General features: G+C 41.6%; 1 protein-coding gene across 7 annotated transcripts in view; it reads left to right on the top strand.

The window, feature by feature from the left end:
- Positions 1–6,593: 6,593 nt before the first annotated feature.
- Positions 6,594–23,067, top strand: part of LOC120060478 (gephyrin-like) — a 110,234-nt gene continuing 93,760 nt past the window's right edge. For all 7 annotated transcript variants that reach the window (XM_039009825.1, XM_039009827.1, XM_039009821.1 and 4 more), the window contains exon 1: positions 6,594–6,702. In XM_039009825.1, coding sequence (XP_038865753.1) covers positions 6,639–6,702 — 64 coding nt within the window. In that variant the 5' untranslated portion in view covers positions 6,594–6,638. The remainder of the gene's footprint in view (positions 6,703–23,067) is intronic.

The raw sequence follows: 23,067 nt of genomic DNA, 5'->3' as shown, positions 1-23,067 counted from the left end.
CCTGTATTGCAGGAAATGCAAACTTGTAGTGTATTAAAGGTTTAAAAAGGCTTCTAAAGTTTGTATTTTCCACTTTAAAATGTCAGACTTGATTTGCCCGAACAAAAAATGCATCAACCCCTACAAAAAAAGTCCATTAACTATAATCCACATAATAAATCACATTAATAGTTGCTGCAGGATTATTTTTCCTGCTGTAGCAAACTGGCTCAAATTAAGTTCCTACATCAAGGTCTTACTGTATCTGATGACATGGAGTCTGAGCTTGCTAAACATATCAAGAATGTTGTGGACCAGTTTCATGGGTTTAGTAGCTTCAAATGAAGAGAACTTGCCTATGAATTGGCACATCGATATAACATCCCTGTCCCAGACAGCTGGTCAAGAAATTGAAGGGTAAGTGATATTGAACAGTGAAATCTATATCTGAATGTAGGCATACATTTAAGATATACAATATACCACACACCCATTCCATTAATTAAACTTTGACCCACCAGCACCAGCACCATCACCCACTGCCCACCACTTACCCCAAGCTGGCTCAACCTTTTTTTGGACAAGCTATGTTTTCAAAACTGTTATGTTTATATGAATTCTGATTATTTTCAGGGATAAACAACATCCTGAAATATATGTAGATACATATCTTTTCTAGAAATAATACTATATTCCCTTGATGTAGTGACGCTGAATGTAAAAAAAAAACAGTTCAACTTACCCCACTCTCCCCTATTTAGGGAATAGGGTGCCATTTGGGAAACAGCCTGAGACCACAGATCAGTAAATAAAGACCACAGCACCGCCACCAGATTGTGTCTGGGGACTCGCACTCATCTTCTGGCCCCAAGTCAATTTAATTTAAATGTAAATTTCAGCGATGCATGGCGTTTAAAGGTTTATATTAGCAAAAAAGGGAAAGTGAATGAATGTATTTCAGACAGTCTCTCCAAACTCCACAGCCCTCATTTTTTCTCTGTCTAATGTACTAGATCTAGTGTTAAGGGGCAGGGCAGGGCTGAAGATATGCCTATCATTTCTCCTCAAGCTGTTGGCTGACCGCATATATTTTGGGATGTTGTTAGACTTTCAGCTGTGTTAAGGCTTAAAAGTTCATAGATGCAGATGGAAATGATAAAAACCACAGTGACTAATGAACAACTTCAGTATTAATTGGAGGAGAGCTAGAGAAAAAGAGGAGAAGGAGAAAGGGAGAAGGGTGGAAGAGGAAAGGGAGAAGGCAGGTCAGGGAGAGAAGCAGTATGCCCCCCTGGGTAGGTAGTTGGACTGTCGGGGTTGGTGAGATTGTTGTTTTGTGAATAGGGGAATAATATCACCTTGCCCCAGAAAAAACAGCTGGAGAAATGTTCATTTCTACCTCAACTCTTGAGGAATTTCTGTGAATAAAGGTATTTCAGTCTGGGGTTTCAAAATGAGGCATAAAATAACAGGAGTGGTGGTCAGGGCCACATGCTGAGAGATTTACATGGTTGCCATGTGAGGCAAGTGTGGTCGTCTGGCACAGGACTGGTTATTACGTGTGAAAACCTTGTGACGTAAAATCTAGCCTTTGACCTCTCAATTCTACCTCGGTTTCAAGTGTTAAGACTTTTATTTCTTATTCATATATTTTGTATTTTTATATATTCTATTTTTGTTGTTGTTTATTTTTTATATTTATCTATTTTATTTTTTTCAGCTGCATTGTTGGTTAAGGATCCACCCTTTTCTTTAAATTTTCGCCTAAATTGACATACCCAAATCTAACTACCTGTAACTCAGGCCCTGAAGCAAGGTTATATTCTTCGTACCATTTGAAAGGAAACACTTTGAAGTTTGTGGAAATGTGAAAGGAATGTAGGAGAATATAACACAATAGATCTGGTAAAAGATAATACAAAGAAAAAAACAACCGTTCTTTTGTATTATCATCTTTGAAATGCAAGAGAAAGACCATAATGTATTATTTCAGCCCAGCTGCAATTTAGATTTCGGCCACTAGATGGCAGCAGTGTATGTGCAACGTTTTAGACTGATCCAATGAACCATTGCATTTCTGTTCAAAATGTTGTATCAAGACAAAAATGTGCCTAATTTGTTTATTAATTACTTTTCATGTTCAAAACTGTGCACTCTCCTCAAACATGGTAATATTTCACTGTAATAGCTACTCTAAATTGGACAGTGCAGTTAGATTAACAAGAATTTAAGCTTCCTGACAATATCAGATATGTCTATGTCCTGGGGGAATTTGTTGTTACATACAACCTCATGCTAATCGCATTAGCCTACATTAGCTCAACCGTCCCATGGACGGGACAATGATCCCGAAGAAGTTTTAAGGGCTTGTAAGTAAGCATTTCACTGTTGTATTCGGCGCATGTGACAAATACAGTTTGATTTGATCTTTGATTCATGAAAGAGTTTATTTTATTCTGTAGTAAATCCATTAGGTTCAACAAAGGGACTTTGCTACTGTATGGCTGTGGCTGATCAGAATTCAACCTGCACTCTCTCAACACTGTTAGATGTCCCTTCCATGTTCCCCTACTTTGAAAGACATAGCAGACAGGTGTTCCAATTAGTCCAACAACTGAATATTTGAAGCAGTTCAGTACATATAGTGATGAGAAACTAGAGCGACGTGGACACTGTAAAGATGAGGACAATACCATACAGCAATGTGTGCCCTCAAATGGTACCCTATTCCCGATGTGATGCACTACTACTATGGGCCATGGGCCCAGGTCAAAAGTAGTGCACTATATAATAGGGAATAGGGTGCCATTTGTAACACTACCTATATTTTGGTCTATTAGAGGGGTTAAGTAAGGAGCCATGTATGTGTCTTGGGAGACCCTTTACTGGCACACTGCTTTTACATTTTACACCCCATAATGTACAGTAGTATTCCACTGGTGATAATTATGCAGATACACTTCAGTGCTTCTGGGTTTCTCTGCGTATAGATAGAGTCCCATATGGTCAGTCCTACATATGGAGGATAAACCATTATTTAGGATCTTGTTCTATTTCTCCAATCCATGGTCACATTTAATAACAATTCACTAGTGAGGTGGGACATGTACAGTAAAGACACGCAAAATCACATTTAATTTTTGACAAAGGTAAACTTTAACATTAGGAGCCTGGCCCTGGGCTACAGTAAACTAAACTACCGTTTGGAATCTGGGTCTGTAGGTGAGCAACCATTGTGTTGTGCCAATATTGAAAGAGAAGGGGGAAGGGAACTAGATAGAGAAACAAATACAGCAACACACCAAATTGTCAATTGTTATCTATGTCTATCTATTTCTATATCCAGTGTCCTGTCGTAACATATTTTTTTTAAATTATAACACAAATACATATTGCCCCGGTAACGTCCGATGTTCCATCTCTCTACGGCAACAAACTAGGGACATATTCGGCACATCAAAGAAACTTTTATTTAAGTTGCATAGTGACTTCAAAGACTAGAGATGGCCTTGTTCTTGTGAACCTGGGAATATGTCTGGCTGGTCAAACTGAATGATAATTCCCTGTTTCTGGGCAGGCTCCAAACAAGAGAGAGATATCAGGACTCAGGAGCCTTCTCTTCCTGGCAGGCCGAAGACCCTTGCTTCTCTCCAGACAGTCTCCATTAGTCACCTCTGTTGATCTTAAGCCTGAACAGGAACAGCCACCATGACAGGTCTGATTTGTAATCAGGTTACCAAGTACTCTTGGATGACCTCTGTTGGGGCAGCAGCATCAATGAGTTCATACTAATGGCTGTTTTTTTCTTCTGAGAGTCCATTGATCCTATTATATGGGCGGGGTAGCACTTTATAGTACAGCATGGAATAAAATGGTAATAGTATTTCGTTTTTATTATTATTTAGCAATCTTAGAAGAGATTCTGCACACAGAAAATGCCCAAGAGACTATCCCACTGCTGCCCCCAATAGAGGGTTGGCATCTGTATCATCTGGAGTAGGGGCCGTGCTAAAAACAGAAGTGGTGTAGTGGGGACTATACCCAGGTATACACCCAATACCCACTTTTTTTCTGTGGGAATTGCGTATACTCACTTCTTTATCCCCACTGATGCGTATCAAAATAGTGTAGTGGAGGTATACGCTATATCTATTATGTAAAACAACAGAGAAATCATGCACAAATTAGCCTACACAAACGCAAAGCAAGTGAAATATATTAATGCGAGCTGCACACATATCCTAGTTTCAGCGGAATATCATGTCAGGCAGCCAGAGCCTGCAGTTCTCAACTGGTTGTCTCATGGAGCAGCTCACAGAAGAACAACATTGGTAGTCGGTCGGGTAAGTAGGAAGGACGTTTCAATTTATGATATCTACAATATTCGAAAAAAGGGTTCCAAAAAGGTTCTGCGGCTGTCGCCATAGGAGAAGCCCTTTTGGTTCCATGTCGAATCCTCTTTGAAAAGGATTCGACCTGGAACCAAAAGGGGTTATTCAACATAGGAATTAGAATACTAGAATGGACATGAACCTTCTTATGATGGTCCAAAGGTCAGCCATGTTGGTCAGTGCTGTGATAAGATAATGTGTAAAACAATAAATGTGACAAATGTATCCGCACTGTATGTATGTTCGCTAGCCAGACAGTTTAAGAGGAATGATTACAGTAATTTTTCAAATTAACTGCCATTGTGCTAACACTCAATTCAAACAATGCAGTCTATACACAGCCATAGACTGGCTCAAATCAGTTGATGATAGGACTTAGACAAGTTTTAAACACAAGTACTGATATTGTATCATATAATAGCACTTACAGCTTTCCAAGAAAATAAAATCTAAGACATGTATGGTCTGTTTACATATATTTGAAGCTATTACACAGAACATTGGTATAAAATCCATAGAAACTGTAACAAGTGCGATGAGTCGGGAAGCAAGTTCAGGGAGTGAGTGTTTTAATAAATAAAGACACAACGAACATGAAACACAAACAACACACCGACATGAAACAGAGTCATTAACAACTGAGAAAAGAACCAAGGGGAGTGACAGACACAGGGAAGATAATCAAGGTGGTGATGGAGTCCAGGTGAGTGTCATGAGACGATGGTGACAGGTGTGCGGGATAATCAGCAGCCTGATGAGCTAGAGGCCGGAGAGGGAGTAAACGTGGCATAACTATTGTCATATAATTAATTATATACCGTTTAAGGTTGACTGTAATTCCATTACACAATTTCTGATACATCATATGCCTTTAATTTACTGCCACTCACTTAAATTAGACTGGTTTTGGGATTTCTCCCTGACCAAGATGGCTGCAATTTTTGCCCCATTATGTAACTTTTGAGGGTTTATGACGTAGAGATCCTATTAAATTACTAGGAGGGCCTATGTTCTTCAATTGGTTTGTCTATGGGCATAGCCCAAAGAACCCTTTTCAGTTCTAAATAACAGCTTCTTTCTAAAGAGTTTACCAGTAAATGCTAACTAAAAGGCAACAATGGGTCTGCAAACAAGGTATTGAAAAAGTTGTCCGAAGTCTTGGTTGAATCTTTGCCATGCGCAATTCTGTCATCGTGCACTGTTTGAATGAACATTTCAAAAGGCATTCCCCAAAAACTTTGGCAATTAAATGTTGACTGCAAAGTAGACCTACCTGGTAGAATTACGTGACGATGATTTGTATTAATCGGGAGGACATTTGTTTAGCAAAATCAAAGGTACACTGTAGACCTACCTTGTTGTACAGTACATAAACACAGCTAGCCTAAGCTTGCTAGGTTCGCAATTTTTGTTGTTTTGCTATATAAAAAAAGTTCGATTTTGACAGTGAAACCCTGCAAAAACTATAGGAAAACAGAATTTTTCACTCAGGGCGTCTTTCCTTCGCTAGGAAGGCCGTTTGGTAAGATGTTGGCAAAATATAGTAGGTTATACCCATTTCTCCAGGTACCACTGAGAAACAGTAGTACATGCGTTGTAACTAGCTGTGAAGAAACTGTAGTATTCTCACATGCAGCCCAGTGACTCGGCGCTACCTACCAACTGTGCCATAATATCCCAGGCCTGTTGGAAAAAACAGTAGTACACTCACAGCGAGGAGACCACTAAGGTAATTCATTATGCGCATTAGGCCTGTAAGCACCTCCCATTTCGGATACAGCCTACTTGTAAGGATTTCCGCAATAATGCACGCATATACTGTATATTTACACTCATTTCTGAGCGCCCACGCACAGTAAAGAAGTGTGGGTTAGTTCTAAATATAAATGTACCTATGAACATCGTGTTTCTGCATGGTCTGAACTCGGCTTCTCCTGCCTGGTTGGCTTGGTCGTCACTAGTTACCACATACACAAAGTCATAAACCCCGCCCATTTATACACATTTTCTTCTTAAAATAAACCTAAGCTTAACCCTAACCTTGAAAACACTGCTAACCGTATACCTAACCCTAACCTTAAATTAAGACCAAAAGGCACATTTTTGTTTTCATACATTTTTACGATATAGCGATTTTTAAAAATACTTTGTGGCTGTGGTAACTAGTGGAAACCTCATATATTCCTCATCCCGCCCCCTCCCCTCGTTCGATGTGCTCTGCTATCGATTCTCTCTGGAATCTCAGTGCGGGCGAGAGCGGTGGTAAACATGGCGTCGGAAGGGATGATTTTAACCAACCACGACCACCAAATTCGAGTCGGAATTCTAACGGGTAATTTCTAAATATATCTAAATCGTTTGATGCCATCTCCGGCTACCTTTGTGTGTTCATTTTATGTGATTGTCCGTGCTGTCTTGCTCTCTACAGGGTTGTGGCCAGCTAGCTAGATGAGTTGTGGCTGTCTTGCATCGGCTTCTCTAGCCTGTCAAACGGTTAACGTTAGCTCGCTACTGTAACATTACTGCTTGACGGTATTCCTCGACTCCTATACTCCTAGTGATTTACAGATGTTTTCCTCTGTATATGTTTTTTTTTGTCATTTGCACCTTTTCAATGGTTTTTATACGCTAAATAAAATATATTTTCATGAAGGTGTAACTTGCAGCATTTTCTCGCTGTGTAGAAAACAGTTTTTTGATTTGAATAATTCATGTCTTGTACGCAAGCTGCAGCTAGCCTGGCAAAGCAGAGCAGCACGAGCCAGATTCTGTCAGTGTCACCGACTCGAATATTATATTTAAATTAATGAGAATAAATTCTCACATTATCTTATTTTCGGCATGTTTGCTAAGCTATACGATTACTCAATTAATTGATGTTGCTTGCTAAATTAGTATTGTTATTAATTTGGAAAATAGGCGATTATATTTCAGATTGGCTCGTTTTTAGTGTGGGGCGCTTGCGATGTAATTTTGTACTCGAGCGTGTCATTTAAAATTTCTGTCGGATTTATTCAGATTGCTAGTTATATAGGCCAACCAATACAGATGACTGTTGAAATACATCTTATTTGGATGCATGACAAAATGGAGCTCTATTTTGGTGCAGCTGTAGTCCGTATAGTTTGCCGTGGAGTATAATCGTGGTTTATTTTAAATTCTACTGAGCTGGGACTTGCTATCCCTGTCCCACTCACCGGATCCTTTTTATGGCAAGAATAATAGCTTAACGATTACTCCGTCGGTCAACATTGGCGTTCCGCTGCCTCTGTGCACATAAGTACACACACTGTTTTGACATAGGTCCTCTGCAGTAGTTAGATTGCTATCACACACGAGTACCCCGCCCCCTAGTTTCGGGGTAGGCGCTGTTCATTGAAGTCGGGAGGGATACCTAGTCAGTTGCACAACTGAATGCATTCAACCTAAATGTCCGTGCGGCTGTTTGTTCGAGCAATATCCTGGACTTTTTGGATTTTGATAGGTTGGGTGGGGCGTAGGGGTTTCCCCAATGACATGTAATGTTACAGGGCGATTCCATGCCAGCTGGAGCAGAACATATTTTGTATATCTCCGATTGTTCTGGCAATTCTAAAATAGACATTTCATTGAGAATAAGTATGTTCGGAATGCTTTTTACATTTGTAAAACAAACCATGTTTGAGAAAATCATGATGAAAGTGGGCTCCCGTAAGGCCCTATGATGCATACATCTTAGTGTCATAGCCTACTCCTTATAAATGTGCTCTATCATATAGAATAGACCTATATCTGGATTCTCAAATACAAATGTTCACATTCATTTATTCAACATCAAAACTACCCTTTTTGATTTTGTTCACTTGAAGACAAATTGATTGGAACAATATACTAGACAAGTCCATCACATTTCCAGAGTGGGCTTTCTGCTAATTCTGAAGTTTTGATACATTTTATGAGCACCACCAACAAAATGGATTTAAAGGGAACTCCCTCTGCTGATAAATTTGCTGAATGTGCGATCCTAAAGGAGGGCTTTGATTGGTTAATTACCTATAGCGTCAATTTATATGCATAGCATGGGTCATATCATTTAAAGTATCAGGGAGCCCACTCTGGAAATGTTATGTGTTGGAATAGTACTGTATATTGTTCCAAACAATAGGTCTAAAAATAAGCAAATACATTTGTTACCTTTGACCTTCAGCCATTCCAGAGTCCACCAGTTATTACGAACTATTAGGTTTTTGTATTTTGCATTCAAATAAAAAATACTAATATAGGTTACCACTTTGACTACTACTGTAATTATTTTACTGTTGATTATTGTGAATGATTGTCATAGTGTCTAGAGATGGGCCTAGTTGAAAAGGTGAACACAAACTTTAAGCTGAAATGGCTATTTTCCCCCACCCAACATGAAATTCCATCTGTCCTATCTCCTCTGTTGTATGGTCTTTCCTCAAATAGAGATTTCAGGATTCACTCTGTGAAGCCTCTCACTGAAAAATGTCAATGGAAGGGTTCAGTGCGAGATCTCACTTTTGTGGCAGACTACACATTTTCTCTCCCTTTCTATAACAGGCAAACTGAGCCCGTCAGAATTGTGTGTGTGTGTGTGGGTAGCTTTTATATACAGTCTATGGGCAGGGGCTTCTGAAGTTACTGTATCGGTCGAGTCTGGACCAATTTTAGACAACTGTATGTTCTCAATTAGATAACAGTAGGCCTGTGTTTTCAAATAAGAGTTTACTATGACTGATTTATTATTATCAAGTGTTTGTGTGTGGGGTATGCCTGTGTGTGTGGTCGTGGTGAGCGGACTGACAGTGTGTATTAGGACTGACAGTGTGTATTGGGCAGATAAAAGTACCAGATATCCTACCAGCCAGTCAGTACAGTATCAGTCTATGTGCCAGAGAGAGACAGGCCCTGTGTTGTAGTGAAACCACTACTCCTGTTTACCCTCCTGCTGTGTGTCTAGCGCCCTGGCAGCTATGAAAGTGGACCTTGTCAGGTGTGAGTGTGTGTGTGTGTGCGCCTGTGTGTGTCTAGTGGCAGCTATGGTATTGTCCTCGCAGGTGTTTGTGTGTTTAAGCTGATCTGTGTGGTGTGCTTCATTTATTTTTTGGGGGGAGATGTGTGATGGGACTTTGCAATTGTGCTGTCTGTTTGACTGTCCTGCCGATCTGCGTGTCACCTTTTTTGTCTAGCCTCATAGTAGTTCTGCAGTGTGTCGGTGAGTTATTTAACATTTTGTGACGATATTCTCTTTGATGAACAAAATAAAAAACTAAGTTGGGGTGAGAAACAGAAACTAAATACCTTTTCAAAAAAGTTATTTTCTTCTTTTGGTTTCCAAAGTTGCATTCAAAGGAGCTGCGGCTGGCATCAAATATTATTTCAGGGTGAACAGAGCAGAGTAGAGTAGAGCGTCTGTCTGACAGCCCCTGTCTCTGTGCTGTTCAAAGCACTGATCACAACCACACTCTTAATGCTACACCACGCAAGGCTATATACTCAGTCTCTGCTTTCCCTCTCTCCCCTGCCTTTGCAAACAGCCTCCGTTGCGTGTCCCCTGTTGAAATCACCATATCTCCTATTTGTGAAAAGAGCAGAAGGGTTGTCTGTGTTCAACCTTTTTACAAGGACTATAAGCCTTTTGAAACATAGTAGACAAATTACCTTGAATAACCAACTCAAGTCTGTCAGCAAGCAATGAAAGAAGTTAGCGTTGATGAGGTGAGGGAACGTGGTGATAGTGGACACCTCTGTGGCATCTTGTCTGTTTGGACACTCAACACTCCACAGATCTGTGATAACTGTGTAACACCTTTCTAAAGCCCTTGTTGGCTGATCCAGGTTTCCGCTGCACTCATTTAACTGCCGCTGCGCCACAGGAAAATCATTGCCGCCATGCCCCGAAAATATTAAACATAAACAAATATTTCTGTCAAGGTGCACTTTGACTTTACAGTCCACATTTACTTTTCCTCAGCAAACAAAACTAGTAATAATTAGAAAAATCAGACAACCCCATAGTAGGATAGACTATTTACCTAGTCGGCTTGTTGTGTGTTTTATGAGAGAGAAACATTCCTCTCGAGGTGCATTCAAGCTACGCATGCCATAGGGAGGGAAACCTGCATTCTGCATGAATGCAACCTGCAATCAAAGCACAACAATTCTTGCAATTGCGGGGTAAACAGCAGATTTATTATTTTTTTTCTCCCCAATTTCGTGGTATCCAATTGGTAGTTAGTATTGTCTCACCTCTGTAACTCCCGTATAGACTCGGGAGAGGCGAAGGTCAAGAGCCGTGTGTTCTCCGAAACACACAACCCAACCACACAGCCAAAGCACAACCCAAGCCGCACTGCTTCTTGACACAATGCCCACTTAGCCCGGAAGCCAGCCGCACTAATGTTTCGGAGGAAACACTGTACACCTGGCGACCGTGTCAGCGTGCACTGCGCCCGTCCCGCCACAGGAGTCACAAGTGCGCGATGGGACAAGGACGTCCCTGCAGGCCAAACTCTCCCCTAACCAGGGTGACGCTGGGCCAATTGTGCGCCGCCCCATGAGTTTCCCGGTTGCGGCCGGCTGCGACAGAGTCTGTACTCGAACCCAGAATCTCTAGTGGCACAGCTAGCACTGCCTTAGACCACTGCACCACTCGGGAGGCTGAAAACTGCAGTATTGCCTTTGTAAAAAAATAAATAATAGGTTCCCAGCATTCCATTCCTACTTTTATTTATTTATAAATTTGTAAATATGTGAGAACTGCACCATTTTAAACCCAGAGTTTTTAGTAGTGTCATGGTTAAGCACGTTACTGTTCCGCAATCGCCTTGAGTGCATAGGGGAGAGTAGGGCAAAAATGTAACACAGGTCAGTTGTTGGGTAACTTGGGGTAAAATGTTATTTTACCCCCATTTTTTTCTGTAGTGTCTTAAATTGTGATAAGACAGATTACATTTTTAGTCAGGCAAGAGTAGTGGCAACCAGGGAAAGTGGGAGAAAAAATTGTGGTTTTTGTAAGAAGTACAGGTGGGCGTACATCACTGTTTATGCACATTTTTGGGACATCAAATTAATCAATAGGATGCTAACTAATTAAAAGATTACATTTGGGATCTAGCTAATGATTAGCCTTATAGGGTAAATGCAGATAGGCAACCCTATGATTCAGCCTATTTGTTTATAGCCATAATGCTGCATCAGTTGGGCTACAGGTGATAATGCTTATTGCTAATAGCATACCTGATCATATGAACCATGCATAGGCTACATGCATGTTCCAATGTTTTACCAATATGTTATTGGGCTCATTTCTGGAGGTGGACATTTTATTTTAGATGTCAGCACAGTTTTATTTTAATTCGTTTTGGAGTAGAATGACCTTTTAAAAAGTCACGAATTGAGCTTCTCAGTCCTTCTACATAAAACGTATCTGGGGGGGAACCCCGGAACCCCAAAATAAGAAGGGGAGGGATCTCCCTTTCAACCTTTCCCCCACTGCTACACATTTTTCCAGAGGAAATACTTGGCTGATCTGTGATCAGATATTGTAAATGTAAGCCCTATAAACCCTGGCTGGCTGAGAAGAGGAGGCTGAGGAGAAGTGGACACCGGTAGGCAGCTAATTCAATCTAGAGCTCATGTTGACACCCTTTTAGGAATTACAGAGCTGTGTCACCGAGTGGCCTCAGATTCTGCCAAGTCCCACTCTACAGGGAGTCAACCAACCTTACATCAAACTTACATCAACTTTACATGGTCTAATGGGATCTGATGGGATATTGTTTTGTCACTAAGGTCAGTCACTAGTACCAAGGTGCCTCTTGAAGAAGCATAGTAGAGCTTTGTTATATAGCCTTCTGTGCCTAGCTATGTTTGAAGTAAAGGGAGGTTTGCTACTCTGATATGTCAACAACAGTACATCTCTTATAGTTTTCATCTACATCTGGTGGGGAATTTTCATAGGGTACCTGTCATTGGATTAAAGTTCATAGATCATACTCCTATGAATGTATGGGTTAATGTTTGTCTGGTGTTGGCTGCTGGGTGCCTTGGTTCAGCTCCCATTTGTGGGTCTAATCCTGAATGCTGATCGGTTAAAACCGCATTCCAGCCGGTGTCTATTCTACAAGTTACCACCGGCTAAATCTATGATGTTAAAATGCCTCTTTACTCTGTTCCATCTGACTGCGCAATCCACTGTCTCATCAACCCAGCCAGGCAAGTTATAAACTTGATCTTTACTATTTCTTTTGGACTAACATTTCATTTTCAACAGTGGAGATTTGTCTAAACCTTGCTGTCTCTCCAACATTTGCAACATTGTGTCGATATTGAAATTCGATTAACTGCTGTCCCATAGTAATGAATGTGACGAGACAAAGGCAGGCAGCGTTTCTCAACCGGTCTAAATCATGAATCAGCTGGCGTCATTTTTATGGATATATACAACAAAAAAATGTCAATTGAGAAAAGGTCAAATGAGACGCAGCTAATTTGCAGTCTTTCCAGCTTCAGTTTGAAGTTATTGTGTTAGCTGTGATGTTGGCTAGCTCCTCTGAAGAACAGTGTCCTGACGAGTGAGCACATTCTCAATGCCAAGCGAAATCGCACCTCATTAGCTCATTGTTATGGATGTATCCAAATGTCACTAGAATACAGCTTGAACCAATTCAAATGCAGCTACTTTGCTGTTATTCAGGCTGCACTTTTTGATGTGACTGCAAGTTAGCCACCTAGCAAAGAAGGGGAAAGAATGTTGCCAGCCAGTATGACAATGGAACATTTAGAACGAACAACTGGGTCACGTCCATAGATGCAGAACAAAAAGACTGAACAACTGAATCGGGTCTCTGGCAACCGAACCGATAGAACGAACGACCAACCGGCTTGGGTAGTAACCCTAGATTTGTGTTGGGACTATATCTTGTGGAAGGATGAAATAGTATGAATAAATTAATCAAAATAATGTTTTTAATGAAAATATGTCAATTGTTATTTGAATATGTTGTATAAAAGTGATAATGCCCGCGAAGACGGTGTTTGGAGGATATATTGGCACCCGTGCATTTTCACTTCAGAATACATTTCTGCATTTTGCTAAAAGTTTCAAGTAAATAATCATGCAATTGTCTGACAACCCCAATGAATAAGTAGCTGTGCTCAGGGACACTTGACGTTAAATTCAAGATTAAATCAAATGTAAACACGCGATTGCCGAAACCCACATAGCTGGTGCAGATCTGATTTAGAATCTAGGCCTATGTGTGCATAAATGCTCTCAGGATTTGAACTTGCAACCTTTTGGTCTGGAGTGCATTAATGTCTCAGCAGTTCCACAAGATAGTTATTTTTTTATCAAGAATATATATCCACTACTCTCAAATAGGGATGCACCGCTATTATATTTTCCTTGACAAAAAACCCCGATACCGATTAATTTAACATTTGTTGTGGCCTTTTTAAGCATTCTAGTACAGTTAAATAGTTGAAACACACACTGACCAAAAAGTTATATTGTTGGCATTTACGTATGTCCCCATTACCAGTAAAACATAATCAAAACCTATTTCTTTCCCTTACTTGCTGTGCTGTTTCGTTGTTCATTTGTTCAGTCTCAACCAGGAGTCCAGTATCCTCTTCACTGTTGACGTTGAGACTGGTGTTTTGCGGGTACTATTTAATGAAGCTGCCAGTTGAGGACTTCTGAGGCATCTGTTTCTCAAACTAGACCCACTAATGGACTTGTCCTCTTGCTCAGTTGTGCACCGGGGCCTCCCACTCCTCTTTCTATTCTGGTTAGCGCCAGTTTGCGCTGTTCTGTGAAGGGAGTAGTACACGGCGTTGTACGAGATCTTCAGTTTCTTGGCAATTTCTCGCATGGAATAGCCTTCATTTTTCAGAACAAGAATAGACTGACGAGTTTCAGAAGAAAGTACTTTGTTTCTGGCCATTTTGAGCCTGTATTCGAACCCACAAATGATGATGCTCCAGATACTCAACTAGTCAGCCAGTTTTATTGCTTCTTTAATCAGGACTACAGTTTTCAGCTGTGCTAACATAATTGCAAAAGGGTTTTCTAATGATCAATTATCCTTTTAAAATGATAAACTTGGATTAGCTAACACAACGTGCCATTGGAACACAGGAGTGATGGTTGCTGCTAATGGTCCTCTGTATGCCTATGTACAGTCGTGGCCAAAAGTTTTGAGAATGACACAAATATTAATTTTCACAGTCTGCTGCCTCAGTGTCTTTAGATATTTTTGTCAGATGTTACTATGGAATACTGAAGTATAATTACAAGCATTTCATAAGTGTCATAGGCTTTTATTGACAATTACATGAAGTTGATGCAAAGAGTCAATATTTGCAGTGTTGACCCTTCTTTTTCAAGACCTCTGCAATCCGCCCTGGCATGCTGTCAATTAACTTCTGGGTCACATCCTGACTGATGGTAGTCCATTCTTGCATAATCAATGCTTGGAGTTTGTCAGAATTTGTGGGTTTTTGTTTGTCCACCCGCCTCTTGAGGATTGACCACAAGTTCTCAATGGGATTAAGGTCTGGGGAGTTTCCTGGCCATGGACCCAAAATATCGATGTTTTGTTCCCCGAGCCACATAGTTATCACTTTTGCCTTATGGCAAGGTGCTCCATCATGCTGGAAAAGGCATTGTTCGTCACCAAACTGTTCCTGGATGGTTGGGAGAAGTTCCTCTCGGAGGATGTGTTTGTACCATTCTTTATTCATGGCTGTGTTCTTAGGCAAAATTGTGTGAGCCCACTCCCTTGGCTGAGAAGCAACCCCGCACATGAATGGTCTCCGGATGCTTTACTGTTGGCATGACACAGGACTGATGGTAGCGCTCACCTTGTCTTCTCCGGACAAGCTTTTTTCCGGATGCCCCAAACAATCGGAAAGGGGATTCATCAGAGAAAATGACTTTACCCCAGTCCTCAGCAGTCCAATCTCTGTACCTTTTGCAGAATATCAATCTGTCCCTGATGTTTTTCCTGGAGAAAAGTGGCTTCTTTGCTGCCCTTCTTGACACCAGGCCATCCTCCAAAAGTCTTCGCCTCACTGTGCGTGCAGATGCGCTCACACCTGCCTGCTGCCATTCCTGAGCAAGCTCTGTACTGGTGGTGCCCCGATCCCGCCGCTGAATCAACTTTAGGAGGCAGCCCTGGCGCTTGCTGGACTTTCTTGGGCGCCCTGAAGCCTTCTTCACAACAATTGAACCGCTCTCCTTGAAGTTCTTGATGATCCGATAAATGGTTGATTTGCGTGCAATCTTACTGGCAGCAATATCCTTGCCTGTGAAGCCCTTTTTGTGCAAAGCAATGATGACGGCACGTGTTTCCTTGCAGGTAACCATGGTTGACAGAGGAAGAACAATGATTCCAAGCACCACCCTCCTTTTGAAGCTTCCAGTCTGTTATTCAAACTCAATCAGCATGACAGAGTGATCTCCAGCCTTGTCCTCGTCAAAACTCACACCTGTGTTAACGAGATAATCACTGACATGATGTCAGCTGGTCCTTTTGTGGCAGGGCTGAAATGCAGTGGAAATGTTTTTTGGGGGATTCATTTCATTTACATGGCAAAGAGGGACTTTGCAATTAATTGCAATTCATCTGATCACTCTTCATAACATTCTAGAGTATATGCAAATTGCCATCATACAAACTGAGTCAGCAGACTTTGTTAAAACTAATATTTGTGTCATTCTCAACTTTTGACCACGACTGTAGATATTCCATTCAAAATCAGCCGTTTCCATCTACAATAGTAATTTACAACATTAACAATGTCTACACTGTATTTCTGATCAATTTGATGTTATTTTATTGGACAAAAAATTAGCTTTTCTTTCAAAAACAAGGGCATTTCTAAGTGACCCCAAACTTTTGGACGGTAGTGTAAATATAAACATATGGATGAGTGATGGCCGTGCGGCATAGGCAAGATGCAGTGGTAGATGGTATAGAATATACATATGAGATGAGTAATGTAGGATATTTAGACATTATTCAAGTGGCGTTATTTAAAGTGACTAGTGATACCTTTTTATTAAATCCATTTATTAAAGTGGCCAGAGATTTGAGTCTGTATGTTGGCAGCATCCACTCAATGTTAGTGATGGCTGTTTAACAGTCTGATGGCCTTGAGGTAGAAGCTGTTTTTCAGCCTCTCGGCCCCAGCCTTGATGCACCTGTACTGACCTTGCCTTCTGGATGATAGTGGGGTGAACATGCAGTGGCTCGGGTGGTGGTTGTCCTTGATGATCTTTTTGGCCTTCCTGTGACATCGGGTGCTGTAGGTGTCCTGGAGGGCAGGTAGTTTGCTCCCGGTGATGCGTTGTGCAGACCGCATTACCCCTCTGAAGAGCCTTGTGGTTGTGGTTCGGAGCAGTTGCCATACCAGGTGGTGATACAGCCCGACAGGATGCTTTCGATTTGTGCATCTGTAAAAGTTTGAGTGTTTTAGGCGACAAGTCAAATTTCTTCAGCCTCCTGAGGTTGCTGTGCGGTGGACCATTTCAGTTTGTCTGTGATGTGTACGCCAAGGAACTTGAAGCTTTCCACCTTCTCCACTACTGTCCCATCGACATGGATGGGGGGATGCTCCCGCTGCTGTTTCCTGAGGTCCACGATTATCTTCTTTGTTTTGTTGACGTTGAGTGAGTGGTTATTTTCCTGACACCACACTCCGAGGGCCCTCACCTCCTCCCTGTAGGCCGTCTCGTCGTTGTTGGTAATCAAGCCTACTACTGTAGTGTCGTCTGCAAACTTGATGATTGAGTTGGAGGTGTGCATGGCCACGCAGTTATGGGTGAACAGGGAGTACAGGAGAGGGCTGAGAACGCGCCCTTGTGGTGCCCCAGTGTTGGGGGTCAGCGGGGTGGAGATTTTGTTTGCACGTCAGGCTTGACATCGGTTTTGCACATCAGCGTTAAACTAGACATCAGGCCGATGTTGGCATTTTTAGCTAATATCGGTTTTATTGTTATGTTGATGTTTGAGCACCACTTTTGACACTGTCATTTCTGCAATCTTTGTTAGAACTTGTGGCAATCAAGAGCTGCACTATTTAGAGGTTACTGTTCTAATTCCAAAATATTTAATGGCAGCTGTTTCATAGGAAGTTAATGTTTATTTTTCAATAACTTACTATTAAGTAATTGCATGTGGGCTATTGTGAAATTCACAGTAATTTACTGTTGCTAATCTGCACGTTCACTGACCTGACGGTCTGGTAGGAAAGTGAGTATTACAATAACATGGCTCTTTGGTATCACATGCACTGACAGTGTACAAGCTTAATGTTTATGAACAGAATACAACAGAACACATTAACTGGGATGACTTTCCCTCTCATGGGAGACCAAAAAGAGCTAGCTGAAGCGACACCTCAAATAAGCCACTCCTGCAATCTTCTGAAAGGCTGACGCTGCTACAGTATGCTGCCAATCAGCAAGTAATGTGCATGTTGTCAACAGAAATGTCAGTGAAGGCACAGTAGGTTACTGGCAAGGATTGCTAGTGACAGCAAGTGTCTTGTAGGTTACTGGCAATGTTTTGTCAGTATGTTATTGTGACCTTTTTATAATAACTTACTGACTAGTAGTTTCCAGTTAAGAATTGACAAATTCACAGCAACAAGTTGCCATTAAGTTATAAATAAATGTATTAACCTCTTTACAGTGCAGCTTATTATTGGAACATTCTCTTAAAGTTTGCAGAACAGTTGCTCAACTTGCATCAGCATAATACTCAAACTGTTCCAACACTTCCACTGACGGTTGGCACAAACACACATTTGTTTTACCACACCCTCAGATTTGCTAATGAGCCCCAACCAGTACATTGCCCCGAGCTATATTTTAAAGCGCAGTGATGAGCGTACCTTCTATTCAATACAATGGGTAGAAAAATGTCCCATACCTACAAGGTACCGAACTGTACCATGTGAGTTTATATGTGTAGCTGGGAAGTTTCCCTTTTTGTACCCCAGGGAACTACACTGTCCCTAACCATACCCTTATTTTTTGAGACTGTGTTAATATGTTCCAAGTAATAAGTATGAACCTGGTGGCACTGCAGAAAGAACGAGGCACTCCCAACCAAGAGTTTGCAAGTTTAAATCCACAAAGAATTATTGTATACTCTGTCAAGTGTCCTTGATCACTGCTAGTTTTATGTTGATGTAATGTTGGTGGTGATAATTGTACAATTATTTACTTGAATCTGGGCAGCTTTTGGCAAAGTGCAGAAATGCATTTTTGCCAATAAGTCTGTGGCCATATATTTTGTGCTCACAGATCTGGTGGTGTAGCTGCACTGTAGCAGGACATTACAGGTTGGTAGCAAGCAAGTGGTTATTAGTTTAAATCCCATTTAAAGTTGAGTCCCAATTTTGGTCACAGTTCAAAATTATACAAGATTTTACAGTAATTAAAATCAGATTACAGCAGCATACTGTCATTTTATAGAAATATCACCAAGTTGATAAATATTTTTACTGAAATTTAGGAAAAGTGCAGAAAAATATTCTTGGCTATAAATATATAGCCAATCAACATTATGTCCATAGACCTGGTGGCGCAGCAGGATCTTCAGGTAGCTAGCTACTGTACCAAGAGGTTGAGTAATCAGCAGCATACTGTCCTTTAACATTAACACCTGAGTTTAGCTGTACAAATACAGAAACTAGTTGTAGATTTACCATATTTTCACTGCAACTAGACAACCTCCAGGGGACAATGACACAACGTTCTGAGACCATCCTAATAACGTCCTCGGGATGTCCTTGGAACAAACCGGGAACTACACACAACCTGCTGGGTACCATCACTATTTAAACATTGAATTAATGTCAGTTACGCCTTTTTAAAGTATGGTATTCTAAAGGACGTTTGACATCTCGGCTAATCGGCTTTCACATGTGCTCAAATGCTGTCACGTAATTTCATGGGATCACATGTTGAAATGTTGCATCCCCATGTTGTAAAAGAAATCACAAGATCATGTTTTCACGTGCTCAAATGTTGTCACATGTAGTGTAATATCACATATATTGTATCCTTATTGTCACATTTATTTCACGAGATCGTTGTCACATGTTGCTTCACATTAACCTTACATGAAATCAGGTGATCACATGAAATTCATGTGTTTTTTCCTTAAGGGACGTAATGAGCTCCTAGAGCCGGAGGTGCTTGTAGCCTTTTAGACTGGCTAAACCACTAACCTGGCCCTTGCCCCGAGGCTCCCAAGGGCTCTTCTCTCTGCTGTTGTTATTGGTATGCTGCAGTAGAGTGGGATTCGGGTAGCAGTGCCTATGGGGTCGGACGATGCTCTTGAGGCGGTACATGCCTCATTCATAAATGTGTAACGCCACAGAGCATGTCTTCATGACACGATAGTATATTTAGAGCACTCGGAGTTGCTCTTCGCTGCCACTTTCTGCCTGTCTGCTTTCCTGGCTACTAGCTCTATGGCCCTATAGGCTACCTAATGACATAGATGCTTTTACTAGGGGCTTAGCTATGTTAACACTACATCGAGTACAGTTACATGCACACAATGTGATTTATTGTGGATAGTCAGATTTAATATAATAGTTTTGATTTAAAACGTTTACATGCTTCAAGAAGATTGTTTTCCCTCATAGTCGTGTTTACATGGACACATCTGAAATCCCACTACCTGATGGCACTCTAATAAATGCAGAAAATCACCAATCAAAATAAATGTTCTACCACAGCGACTATGTTATTTTTTTGGGAAGCATATTTGATTCTGAATTCGGACATATGAAGTTTGTATGCGAAAACTACTTCTAAGATGCATACATTAATTTGTTCTGGACACACTTCACTCGTGCTAAAGAGGGAGGCTCACTTGGCTGGTGCTAGCACATGAGCAGATCAAATACACAGCTGGAATGCTGATTTTAAGATGTTTACACGTCCCAATAATGTGAAAAATTGCTCAAAACCAGGTGTTTTAATCAGCATATGCTTATTTATATTTTGACCATGCGCTGATTTTTAAGATAAACGGAGTAAAGTTTTTACATGAGTATTGCATAATCTGGCTTATCGAATGATTACTGTGCATGTAAACGTACTCGGTGTTGGTGGTTGGAAGATCTTCTCGATTGCCCCCTGGGCCAGCTTTGAGTATCTCTGTTCTGCTGTGTGAGCATTCACAGGCACATGTGTTTCGGAATAAATAGTCTATCTCCATACTCTGCTACTGTATGGGATCTGAATCAGACCATTGTGACTGATTTGATACAGTGACAATGTGACCTCTTCAGTCAGTGAAGGACAGTCAGGAGGAATAATCAGTGTTCTCCCTGACCCCTCACTGTCATCCCTGCTGCTCTGTTAGAACTAGATTTCATTGGGATACTGTGGTCGCTGCTGTAAGGTGTATTGTAGACCCAGCCAGGCAGTGTGTGAGTACTGGAGTTTGGCCCTTAGTCTCCCTTCTTCCCTCTCCCCTGCCCTGGTGGAGTGCCTGAGTGATAAAGAGGTAGAGAGCGAGGGAAAGGAAGGAGAGCGAGAGAATGAAAGAGTGCTGTTGCCTGGGTGGGTGGCGGGCGGGCGGGTGGAAGGATCAGAGGCGTGTTAAGTCCATTAGGATGTGAATGGAGCTGTGCTGGGTCACAAGCACGCTGGGTGCATTCTCGCTCTCTGCTGCTGTCGCGTGAGTGCCTCTGCTCTGCCTGTCTCCCCCTACACACTTTCTATTTCCCTCTCTCCCCCTTGTTCGCTCTTTTTCTTCTCTCTATTCCCCTTGGTCTCCTCTCTCGCTCTCTTTCTCTCGACAGCAGGGTGGCAGCTCACTCCTCGTAGGTCACACACACATAGGGGTGGCAGAGGAAGACGACAGCAAAAAGAGTATCCGGGCTAAAATCCTCACCCAGCCTTAATCCCTCAGTAATCTATATCCTCAAAACCAATGTGTGCCTGCGTGGGTGGGTGGGTGTGTGTGTGGATGGGAGGATATGGATTGTGGGTGTGTGTGTGTGCAAATTAGTTTTGGACTCATTGGGATTCAGTATGTTGAGTAGTGATGAGTCATACTCCCTTCCACGTGCCTAAGTCACAGAGAAGGATTGGAGAAAGAAAACAAGCAAAGAAGGCTCAATGCCTAACCCACTGGTCCTTCCTCACCACCTCATGATGCCAGCCTGCCAGTGCTCTTATGGTTTGGCCTAGTTTCTTAGTGAGTGAGTCAGTCAGTTAGTTAGTTAGTGTGGGTAGTTGCTTTAAAGTGTGAGGCAGCCCGTTTTAGTTCAGCCTTTTCCTCCGGTTGTTTTCTGCTGCTTTATTCCTCAGCTCTAAATCACCCTGACAGCACAGCCACAGCTTAGTCATTTGACTGTTTATTATGATTATTAAACGTCACAACAATTTAGTTAAGGACAGATGGGGGAAGGCGAAGTAGGAAGAGGTCACAGTCAATCAGATATGCTTTAGTTGTACCCTAATTTGTTTTTGTATTACTGTATGTCATTCAACATGACTAATGTGGTGAGAGTCCAGGATCTCTCTGAGCCACTGACTATGACCTACAGGAGTTGAGCACTAAGCTGAACACGGATGCTAAGGAGAGTCTGTTTCCTTCTAACCTGATGCTACCGAGACCCGCGACCCTGGCCACACGTGCTCTGATTCTCTATCTACATTTCTCTTAGAAGTGTGCACTTACTTACTCCTCCTCATGGATTTTACATGTTGGAATTTCCTGACATAGTTCAAGTTCCAAGTTCCAACCCCCTGCAGAGATTACCAATATATATATATTTATTTATTTATTTATTTGTGGACATAGAAGAGCACTCCCTTTCCCTCCTGTCCTGTCATAGTAACATCAGGACTAGGGAAGGAGGTGTATCAATGATTTATAGTCCACATTACACTGGGTCAAAAGAGGCCTTTTACTGTGGGCTGCCTGGGGATGGCCAGGGATATGCTGCCTGGCATGGAGGTCATTGTGAGATGTCAAGACCCCCCCCCCCCCAGCCAAACACACAGGTACTGGAGATAGCCCATGTTTCTAGCTCAAACAGTCAGCAGCAGCATGGAAAGCAGGGATTCCTGCAGCTGTCCAGAGTAATGTTGTCACAATACCTGAATTTGGACTTCGATACCGATACAAAAATAACAAGGCGTATTAGCCAAAGTCACTGATATCATAAGGTGAATGCACCAATTTGTAAGTCGCTCTGGATAAGAGCGTCTGCTAAATGACTTAAATGTAAATGTAAAATTTGTTTAGGAAAAACATTCCCTGTTCTCTCAATCCTTGCTCACTTTACGTGACATGTATTCATCGCATGCACCTGATCAATAGGGCCTGACTTATAGCCTATCAAAACCACATCAATAAATTGGCTATAAACAGACTTCGAACACCATCACACATTGACAGGAAAATGGATGCAGAGGACGTAACAAATAAACTCGAAACAGGGGAATGTTTACTGGTTGCTCAGGAGGTAAAGGGGAATGTTTACTGGTTGCTCAGGAGGTAAAGGGGAATGTTTACTGGTTGCTCAGGAGGTAAAGGGGAATGTTTACTGGTTGCTCAGGAGGTAAAGGGGAATGTTTACTGGTTGCTCAGGAGGTAAAGGGGAATGTTTACTGGTTGCTCAGGAGGTAAAGGGGAATGTTTACTGG

The sequence above is a fragment of the Salvelinus namaycush genome, chromosome 15 (assembly GCF_016432855.1).
Source record: "Salvelinus namaycush isolate Seneca chromosome 15, SaNama_1.0, whole genome shotgun sequence".
Taxonomy (NCBI): Eukaryota; Metazoa; Chordata; class Actinopteri; order Salmoniformes; family Salmonidae; genus Salvelinus; species Salvelinus namaycush.
This window is presented reverse-complemented; position numbering and strand designations above follow the sequence as displayed.